At 50.5% G+C, this 10,834-nt stretch overlaps 2 protein-coding genes across 4 annotated transcripts; both read right to left on the reverse strand.

Annotated features, from left to right (window-relative positions):
- Window positions 1-3,705: 3,705 nt before the first annotated feature.
- On the reverse strand, window positions 3,706-5,358 carry LOC122383436 (CUGBP Elav-like family member 6). The gene has a single exon (XM_043369838.1). The coding sequence runs from the start codon at window positions 5,356-5,358 to the stop codon at window positions 4,891-4,893; it is 468 nt and encodes a 155-aa protein (XP_043225773.1). The 3' UTR covers window positions 3,706-4,890.
- On the reverse strand, window positions 3,706-10,669 carry LOC122383435 (CUGBP Elav-like family member 1-A). 3 transcript variants are annotated; one of them, XM_043369837.1, is made up of 2 exons: window positions 10,658-10,669; window positions 3,706-7,015 (listed from the first exon to the last, which is right to left on the reverse strand). In XM_043369837.1, the coding sequence occupies exon 2, from the start codon at window positions 6,968-6,970 to the stop codon at window positions 5,417-5,419; it is 1,554 nt and encodes a 517-aa protein (XP_043225772.1). In that variant the 5' UTR covers window positions 6,971-7,015; window positions 10,658-10,669; the 3' UTR covers window positions 3,706-5,416. The 3 variants fall into 3 exon arrangements, with proteins under 3 accessions (XP_043225772.1, XP_043225770.1, XP_043225771.1); XM_043369835.1 differs by having other exon boundaries at window positions 10,623-10,662; XM_043369836.1 differs by having other exon boundaries at window positions 10,594-10,660.
- Window positions 10,670-10,834: the final 165 nt, after the last annotated feature.

Below are 10,834 nucleotides of genomic sequence, written 5' to 3' on the forward strand. Positions count from 1 at the left end.
TTTTTATCACGCAAAAAGCATCTTACGAGAAACTCCTAAGCATTAAGCAAGAAGACACTTACGGGAAGTGGTGATCTAATGAAATAACTTTGCGTAGGGGAGAGTGGGGTAAGATGCCCAGGGTGGGAAAGACGCCCCACCCCCTCTAGCGGCAAAACAAAGAATCAAACCTGAAAATTAATGTTCTTAGCGTAAAGCGGAAGCCTGCCTTGTTAACTGCACAAAAATTTGCGAAGCTCAGTTGGGCAACGGCTGGCTGGTGATTGCATGTTTTTTATTTGCTGCTTTCAAAAAATATTTTGGTGTCAAAACATTGCAAATATCAAAGAAGGTAGATAATTTTTGCGTCCCTTGCTATAGTCGTGATACATTAGCATGCGTGTGCTGTGTCCCAAACAGTTTGTTTCAGGGTGTAGTTTTATGGCTAACAAATTGTACTGATTTAATGTTACTTCGGTACCTTGGGGTAAGATGCCCCCTGTCCTGATGGGGAAAGACGCCCCCCTAAATCCGTAGGCTGTCCTTCAAGCAGCCCGTCAAATCATTTTTTACATACTTGTGATGAGAGACAAAAGCCGATCTGGGACTATTGAGAGTCCAGTACGGTCGGGTGCTCCCCATGCCGGTCTCTCGGCCCACACAGCGACTTTTTGGGTGGCATCTGACTCTGAGAGCCCTCACGACGGCCTCTGTGGGCCCCATTATTGGCTCCAAGGCCCCTCACGACATCCTTTGAGGGCTCGCACGTTGGCTCCACGGACCGCGCTGGCATCTGAGGTCCCCACGATGGGCTCGAGGGCCCTCAAGCATCATGAAGATCTATAAAGGCCCCACAGTGGTCTCCGAACGCCACCACGGAGGCTTGTTTGGCCGCGTTGGACTATGATGGCCCTAACGATGACCTCTGAAGCCCCTTACGACTACTTTTGAGGGCCCTTACGATGACATTTGGTGTCTACTGCAGGCTCGAAGGGACTACTGATTCGTTCAGGCGATTCACGTGCCCATTTATGTCACTTATAGTGCAGGGGGCATCTTACCCAACGCCAGGGGGCGTCTTTCCCACCCTGTGGGGTAAGATGCCCCCTTTCACTTCTTCGGGAAAATGCTTAATAGCAAAACAAGTTATCATATTTCAGGCACGAAAGTGTGATATTTTTGGAGAAAAATGATGTCGGCTTCCGTTGAAACTCCAAGTTTTTGCTTTCCGATCGTCATTTTCGAATAATATATGACATAGCAAAACCCTGGGCATCTTTCCCCACTCTCCCCTACTGGAAAAAGATCGACACAACTGCCGGATCAAATACTGCAAAGCAAGCGACGGTTAACAAGTATCAGATCATGAAGCACAGGCATACAGGGGGACTGATGCATTATGCATCAACATTGAGATTTATGGGATAGATACTGAGCTGATGGGTTAATGAAACCAAGAGAGACTAGAGTCGCGCTAAATCTTTTGTCTTAATGGAGTATCTAGAAGCAACACACGATAAAAAGTGCAGTGCTAAAAAGCTAGAGCATTGCATGATGGCGAAAAAAAAAAACATCAAAGCGGTATGAAAGCAAAACCAAAGCGTTAACGCCGAACGATTTAGACGGTACCAGCTTAGTAAGCATTTTTACCAAAGAAGTTAAACGCGCTCAGGCGTGATTGTGCCTAGGGCCTTGGTTGTGTCCAAGTCCTCCGAATGAGAGCGATCCTACAAACGCTTCGACTTGGTGGCAGAGTGTGGGTTCTGGACGTGAGTGAACTTCTATGTATGTGGCAGCTAAGTTCTGGCACAGATCACTGGAGATCACAAATACGTGAGGGTAATGGACGTTCGTACCCGAACACCCGAACAACGCATTGCTATCAACTGTCACACGGCGTACTATCAATGACTTGTAGCTGCAATAGCCAACGCTTACTGACAATGACGAGCATAATATCACGCAACGCATTGGCTTCCTACCCAGACCGTGACTTATGCTTCAAGGCACAAGAAAGAGCGAGCGCTCAACAAATGCTTGCTGACAACTGAGAACGCCATCGTTCGCAAGGACAAACATCTAAAAACCTCCACACCAAAAGACAAGTACGAAACGGACACTCACCAGCGATCACGAAACGTTCCACCAGCACCAATGACGAGTCCAGTCCCCTTTTCTGCAGCTGCACCGCCGCCGACGTGAGCGACCCATGAACCTCCGATCAGCCGTTACCACCAGCATACGGGATCACGATAACCAGGCTGGACTCTACCCCGGACAGGCCCGACCACGGCAACCCAGGCAGTGAAACACGTCCACCGTCCTCCGGGCAGCAAGAGCATTTCATCACGAGATACCGGAAAGCTCTAAGGCTCTAGGACTGCACGTACTACTGATGGCTGACTCACGTTCACCTCGTACCGAGTCGTATCAACTTCGGAGCAGTGACGCCGAATGGTGAATGCTTCCCACCACTCCTTGTCTCACAATCCCACAGCTACCGTGCACCACATTGCGGGGAGTACCGGCATCACTTTGATATGCAATCTACACTTGTGCATCCCTGAGCAACGTTCCTAGATAATACGGACGGAAATAGAGACGGACGGACTGAAAGACAGATTTGTACCTCATGTTTCTGACGGATAGCAGCACTGACGACGTTTGCCCCGGACAAAACAAAACCTATGACTTTCAAACACGAAAAGCGTGACACTGACGCTATTACAATTTACCATTACAGACCGTAAGAGAAGGGACAGGGGACAACAAAAACATTTGGTCGCACTCTTTTACATGAACGGCTATTTCCCATTACTTCAAAACAAAAGTTTTCCACAAAAGGGATAAGAAGGGAAACATGGCACATTCACCCACCCATTACGCAACTTGAGACGACCACCACAAAGCTGCGATTCCTGCTCCCTTGGAACAGAGTCGTAGTTAGTTGCGTGGTGAAACGCCCAGACACAACATGCGCTACTGGCACCATCATCTCTTGGTAAAGGGAACTACGCCGGCTCGCACACATTTATACTCGTATGACCATTCGCTGATACGCCTTCTTTGCGAAAGACCACAGATTGAAACAGCAACCGACCACCTGGGAAAGACGACCACGAATCCAAAGCGTGGCTCCTGCCGTCACAAAATTGACACCAGCTGTTCCTTCTCCCACCAGCAGAACACTCGCATCTAAATCTTCATCAACATTGGACGGACGGCAGCCCCCCCCCCCCCCCGAACTCCATTATTGTTGACTGTTGTGATCTACAACTCCACGAATTAAAACTCCAGCCCCTTTCAACGTCACTCATTCACCCTTTCAAAATCCCTTTCATCTACCTAAAAACCGATTCTCTTTCACAATCCCCTTCACAACCCCCTTCATCTTCCTAAAAAACAATTCTCTTCGCACCAACCCTTTAAAACTTCCTTTGTATCTGTCACACACTTGTCTGATAAGGAATAAAGGCTTTAACACGCCATCCTACGAGAACTCACAACACCCGACTTCGCTTCAAAAAGCGTACGACCCTACTGAAGGACCAGCAACGAGAAGCCCGAATCAATTCCTGAGAAGACTGTGAAGCTATCACCATGTGCGACACCACACCGCTCTCCCCTGACCAAACAACACGGAAGCCATGGTGCCAGTAGCAGCATATTCATACACCATCGAGCCTCCAGCTGAAACGAAACCTCACCACCAGCACAACACACAGCCACACACCAGCCGAACATTTTTATTCCACCAACACGACCCGCGCACCAAAAGCGCGTCTTACGTCTAGCATCTTACACAATACACAGTACACATGTCAACGCTCTTTTCGGCGTAGCACGAATGTCTACAGAGACCACAGTCGGGCACAGAACGTTGGGGTACTTGGGCAGGCAGGGACCTCATCACTGGTTCTGTATAACATACAGTATCCAATAGACAGAAGCATCGAGACAAAGGCGGTAGGGGCACCGGAACCAAAGGGGGACAGCTCAACGCTCGGTAAACGTTACCGCCACATCCGGTCAGCAGCAGATGTGACAGAGGTCACATCAACAGATGTGACCGACACACTGACGGCACCGGGTGGACGCAGGCCGGCAGAAGTTCCCTAAGAATGATGCACAGAGTAATTCACCCATGAGCACACCCTGCGCTCGTTACCAGCACGACCAACCAGTGAGGCACCGCAGTCCACGCCTTCAATCGGGCACAGAAACGATGTCGAGGGACCACCGTTTCCAATGGGACACACGTGCATCGTCACAGCGCGAAACTCAACGGTGGATAACTCCACAGACTGGTCTGTCATCTGGAAACACCACGATACATGGGAATCGACAGACAGACACTGCGTACCGAACAAACAGCTTGGTGCCCATTACAAGACTTGTGTCACTATGTAGGAAGGACAGACTGCATGACACGAACATACAGATACGATCAAAGAAACAGCCAAAATACAAAATAAGACAAGCAACCAGCAGTGCACTGTACTGAGTGATCTAAGTGTGTTTTTTGACAGCAACCGGAAACTATACGTGATTACGTATAAATGACTAAAAATGTTCTAAACAAAACTGTGGCGTGTAGATGTCGATGTCTTGGTGTGAGATTTGCATGTCCTTATCTAATATATGTATGCTACTTACAAAACCCTATTGGAAAATAAGGATGCAGGCGTCCTCGCCTGAATTCATTAAGTGGCGGGAATCATCAGAATGGCAGCGGATCTCCCTAATTTATCTGCACAGGGGCAGCTGGTGGCCAGGGCGGCAAACCCTACAATCGCTGGCCCTAAGCCATAGCCTCGTGCCTCTGCGAGCTTGGGGACACCCTGCGATTTCTCGTGTTACTCACCAGTCGGCTGGCCTGGCAGAACCGCGGCGCTGGCCCCGGTCGCCAGCTTACATCGGCTTGGGGGCCGCGTCCTTACCGGTACGTTTCAGCTGCACTCGCAGCCGCCGGTTGCCCACCAGGAAGTTGTCCATGCCCTGGATGGCCATCTCGGCACCGGATGGGTTGTCGTACGAGACGAAGCCGAAGCACTTCGACTGTCCCGTGTTGCGGTCCACGAACACCTTGGCCGAGAGGACGTTGCCGAATGGCGAGAACATGTTGGAGAGGTCGGTGTCGTTGCACTGCGGCGGCAGGTGGTAGATGAAGAGGTTGCAGCCCTCGGGACCCTCCACCTGGGGCTCCTTCCTGAAGCCCATGCCGAGAGGCTGCGGCGGCCCGCCTCCGCCCATTGGCGGTCCGCCTCCACCCATAGGCGGCCCGCCTCCGCCCATTGGTGGCCCGCCTCCGCCCATTGGTGGCCCGCCTCCGGCCATTGGTGGCCCGCCTCCGGCCATTGGTGGCCCGCCTCCGCCCATTGGCGGCGGACCCGAGAAATTGCCGGGACCAGCCGGACCGAAGTTGTTGCCCTGCTGGTTACCGAAGTTTGCGCCAGGGGGGCCCGAAGTTATTGGGCGGCGGGTTACCGGCGAAGTTGCCCGGCCCACCACCGGGATTGTTTCCAAAGTTGCCGGGCGGCGGGCCCTGGAAGGGCTGAACGCCCTGCGGCGGCGGCTGCTGGACGCCGCCGGGGGCAGTCAGGTTTCCAGCGGCCTGCAGCATCATGGACAGCGCGTTGGCCGGGTTATTCTGGTTCGGCTGGTTGTTGAAGGCGCCTGGCTGGCCGCCGGGCGGGCCCGCGTTGGGCGGCGGCATGCCGAACTGGTTGTTGGGCGGCGGCCCGACGGGCGGCGCCGCCTGACCCGCCAGGGAGGAGAGCGCGGTGGCTGCCTGGCTCAGCTGCTGCAGAAGGCTCATCGCCTGCGGATTGTTGAACAGAGGATTGGCCTGGTTGTTGGGCTGGTTGTTGACCTGAGCGCCCATGAGACTCGGCGGGGGCTGCTGCATGTTCTGCGCCGGCGGCACAGGCGGCGGCCGGTTGCCCCAGTTGCTGGCGTTATTGCTGGCCCAGTTGTTATTGTTGCCGCCCCAGTTGTTGGCATTATTATTCGGACCCCAGTTGTTGCCTGCAGGATTGTTGTTGTTGCCACCCCAGTTACCGCTGTTGGCGCTGTTGTTCGGGTTGTTACCCCACCTGTTGGGGCCCATCGGCTGACGGCTAGCACCGCCGAGCGGCGGCCCGCCAAACCGACCGCCAGCCATATCGCGGGACGCGTCAGCTAGCTTGACCACCAGCGGCGCCGAGCAGCCGTCCATGGTGCGCGAGTGGTGCAGACCGCGGATGGCCGCGATCGCGCTCTGTCGCGACATGAAAGTAACAAACGCGCAGCCCTTGCTGTTCTTCTGCGCGTCTCGCAGCACAGTGCACTCTTCTACAGGGCCAAATTTATGAAACAGCGACCACACCGCCTCGTCGTCGGCCTGCTTACCAATCATGCCGACGAACAATTTGCGCTCACTGCGGTTCTCCACATCTGCTGGCTTCATCTGCATCGGGTGGTGCATGCCGGGAAGTGTGCGAACGTTGTGAAGCTTGTTCTGCGCCTGAAGCGCAGACTTCCGTGTGAAGTAGGTGACGAAGCAGCAGCCGCGGCTGTTGCCCGTGGCGCGGTCCTTGAGGACGCTCAGCTCGTACACCGGCCCGAACTCCTCGAACACCTTGCGCACTTCATCGTCGGCCATGCGGCGTGGAATCTGGCCGGCAAACATTTTGATGGTGTCCGGGTCCGGGTGACCGACGTTGCGGCGCTTGGCAGCCAGGTCGTCGCCTTCGATAGCAGCATCGCCGGCGCCGCGCTTCAGGGACCCGCCGGCCGCCTTGGCCGCTGTCTCCTCAGTGCCGGCCTTGGCCAGGATCCCCGCACCCGCCGGCTTCTGGTCTCCGCTGCTGCCGGCTGCAGCTGTGGGCGTCTTGGAAACCAGGCCAGCCTTGCTCAAGATGCCTCCGCCCGTGGCTGCTGCAGACTCAGAACCGTTCTCAGAATTACCATTATTGCCATTAGCCACTGTGCTGCTCTCACTGTTGGACATATCAGGTAGTATCTGTTCACAATGTTCAGCTAAGGTGAAGAATGTCTGGAACAAAACAAATATTGTTACAAGAGAAGAATTATCAAATGTTATTGCTATTTGCTGTACCAACTGAACCAATTAACAAGGCCACAATCTATAACCATGATATAGCCAGGTATGTGACAGCCAACACAAAGCTTGCATTGCCAATACATTGAATATTACCCGCGGTCCCTCTGGATAGGAATTAGGACGCGTATAAAACCGGCGCAGCCGGATTCAAGGGAAGAGTTTCCTGGGTAGACGCTGAGCTTCTCTTGGCTTTTCGTAATTGATGTATTAGCAGTCAGCACAGGGGCGTCGCCACGGATTTTTGAGTGGGGGGGTCGGGTTTCTAGTCTTCACCCGATGGGTAGGGGTGTTTTTTTTGCCACACTTGCCAGTTTTGTGCGTGCGTATGTGCATGTGTGCGCGTGTAACAAAGCGGCGTGCAGCGCCGCGAAATTTGGTATAACCTATTAGGTAGGTATACCTACCTACATCACTTGCGTAAAAATTATCACTGGTCACTTAAGGTCAGGTCGCTATGTCAAGTTCAGTTATACGGTATACCTCTATCAAACTTTCCCCTCTCGCCATTCTTGTAGCTGTTCTCCCATAACTTCGAAATTTGGTACACTGTACCTATACCTAATGTATGGGGTTATACGTGTCAGCAATTCATGATTCTGAGGATTTACATCTATGATCTGGAGGCAGGTCAAATACGTGACCTCATCATTAGAAAATAATGAGAAATTATAAAAAGCACGAATGCCTCCTGCTTTGAAAAAGTTCGTCAGAAACGCAAAATATCTTTGGAGCCATGACAAATCAGCTCATCGTTGCCAGGGACAGGGTGCAACTTATGGCGAGTGATGACTCGAAAGGTCATTAGTGGAAATGTCCATCGATGGCCACCAGCATTTTTTTTCTACAACTTTTGACGAAGACGCGGTAGAGCGATGACAGCACCTGGCAAGTGGCAGGTGTTCATAGTTCAGCTCAACAACACGGATCCATTCATATGCAGCAGGAGGTCCTTTTTCGATCTGGACATAAGGTTGACCTGAGGTCGTTTTAACGTTAATTCTGAATGGTCAAATTTTAACTCATGTGACGCGTCTCAAAGAGATAAACACAGTGGTGACAAGACAACATATGTAAATACCATACAAACTCACGGAATCTAAAGTTATTGCAAAGCAAATGTTTCGGCAGAATCTGTCCAGTTAGCTGTTTGCCTTCTATGGGCAAAACATAGACCTGAGATGAAATCTGACCCGAAGCTAGCGAAAGAGCGTTGAAAGAGCTATCAAATATGTTTTCTGCTTCACTGTAGCCCTTCTATTGGTGGGCTCCCAGTCGCTAACTTATAACGTATACTAAAGTAACGCTGATGTATGCTTTCGACCCCTGATCGATCTAGAGGTTTGCGGAAAGAAGAGCATGCTGCCCGTGACGAGAGAAAGCCGATGATACCCATTTACAAGGTTTCGGGTCATCTCAGGACTCAGGTCATCGCCAATACGTAGGGAAACTCGGGACCTGCTAGAACTTTGCGAATGTAAGTTGTGATGGTTTTTCGAGGTTCTGATTACGAATGTTATCTTAGTTTTGAACGAAGATGATGACTCCATGCATTTGGGGTAGATCAGGTCAGGTCAGATCGACCAGTACCTAATAGTGGATGACCACCACCGATTGCTTCCTAACATGTTATACATATGTATAAGCAACACAACTACTTCTTAAATGTTCAGATGGGCGCTAAGTTCAAAATCAGCTCCAAAAACTATCCTATACCTAAATTAAAAGCATGTTATGAAAAAGTGAACCAAGGTCATCTTTATTTGAATCAAGGATATCGATTTATTTTTAAGTAGGTGATTAACACGAGCGCACCGGAAGTTTCGTTGCAATCGGCTCCTTTTGCGCGACTTCTTTGCGAAAGCCCGAGACGGTTTCATCTGACTCCCTTTCCCCTACATGTGCACTGTACAGCTAGTTGTGACGATAGCCATGGGGCTGAGGCTAGTTTTAAGTTGTAGTTAGGTACTGATCCGACGAATCGACTGCGACCATTTTTTTTTTTTAACGATCAGACGAACGCTCGGGGCAGTTTTGGCGCGTCCAATCCTTTGAGGGATAAAAAGGTGCTAGAATGGTGGCTACTTAAAAATATTGTTGTGCTGGTGTTCCCCGCCCACAGCTAATTGAACTTTAGGTAATTGGCTAATTGGCTTTAGGGAGCTCTTGAAGCGATTCTGAATCTGATGTATTCGTTGGTGTTGCTGACGCCTGCTTCACTGACATAAAAGCTAAAAAAGCATACTCAGCATCGCAAAAAGTGGGGGGGTCGACACCCCCAGTTTTCAAGAGTGGGGGGGTCACGACCCCCCCGACCCCCCCGTCGGCGACGCCCCTGAGTCAGCAGTGCCCACCGATATAATGACGCCGCTACTTGTCACGTTCGTATAGGTAATTTGTTACATTTCTTTGTTTTTAACTTGATACTCGATCCGTCCACATTGACTGGGCGGGTCAATACACAACCCAGAGGAGGTGAAACTTCATTTCTATTTGAGCCAGCCGGATATCGGTTTGAGATTTCCACATAGTCATCAGGTGATGACCATTGTTTTAGCCACCTGTATTTAACTGATCGCATAGGGGATGTACTGAGTCGGAGTCTGAGCCAGAGCCGGAGCCGCCGGACTCCGGAGCCAGACCATTTTACTCAGAGCCAGAGCCGGAGCCGGGAGCCGCTACGACATTTCACCCGGAGGCCGGAGCCGGAGCAAATTTTTCTCGGGAGGCGGAGCCGGAGCCATCTGAAATTTCTACGGCTCCCAATTTCTGTCGAGTGGGGGTAGCGCTGGCCGCTGGGTGGGAGGAGGGATGCACTCGGCCCGAGCTGCAGCGAGGTTAGGGTATTCACCGCATCAAAACTACATATCGCCTGGCCCTTATCTTGAGACCAATACTACCTACCTAAAAGGCAAATATAGCAATTCATTGTTTCTTTTTGCTTGTGGGGCAAGATGGTTTACCTATATTAATATAAATAGGCCTTGGACAGGATGGTCAGAAAGAAACCATAGGTACGGCCCTCCAGCAAAAGGGTGGTTGGTTAGTCTATGTGCTTTTGGTGTAATAATTTTAAAGGACAGCGACACTCCTGTCAAATGACTCAATAGAAATGAGAAGAGGGTTCGTGCACACATTTCGGCAATGGTTATCAACAGCCATTAGTCGTATTCATCAATGCAGATCGATTATTGTGATGTCGGCAACCAACCACTTAATGCCTGGAGGGCCGTATATTGGCGGCAGAACGGGGAGGGGAGGGCATCGTGCTCCCCTTTGATTTTAGCATTTTAACATTAGCCCTATGGGCGTTGCATGGAAAGAATGGGACCAAAAGTCGGCAGTGCCCCCCCCCCCCTTTAATTGAAGGTGTTCCGCCACTACTGCATAGGTAGCTTGAGGTACCTACTCAAAACTAACATCAATGTATATTGATATTGATGTCACATGTTGATGTTACTAAGGAGCATGTTGCATACTCAAAATATATAGAAAATAAATGAGAGATATACCATGAAATGAGAGATGAAACAAATTATACCGTTCAACCACAATCGTCTTCACTCAGCCACTTACCAATCAAGGATCGGGTTTAAAGGATTTTGTTACGATTGATTGAAAATCTTTTATTTCTCGACATCTTTGCAATTTATTTTAATATTTCAATCAATCAAACTCAAACATAATCTTTATGTTTTTCATAAATTATTTGAACAATTTTTGAAATATTGTGGCTATTTTTTACATACACTG

The sequence above is a fragment of the Amphibalanus amphitrite genome, unplaced genomic scaffold (genome assembly GCF_019059575.1).
Source record: "Amphibalanus amphitrite isolate SeventyFive unplaced genomic scaffold, NRLGWU_Aamphi_draft 000163F_arrow, whole genome shotgun sequence".
NCBI classification, from domain to species: Eukaryota; Metazoa; Arthropoda; class Thecostraca; order Balanomorpha; family Balanidae; genus Amphibalanus; species Amphibalanus amphitrite.

Coding starts and splice junctions, on each gene's coding strand:
- LOC122383436 (XM_043369838.1), bottom strand. CDS start 5,358: ATGGGCGGAGGCGGGCCACCAATGGCCGGAGGCGGGCCACCAATGGCC.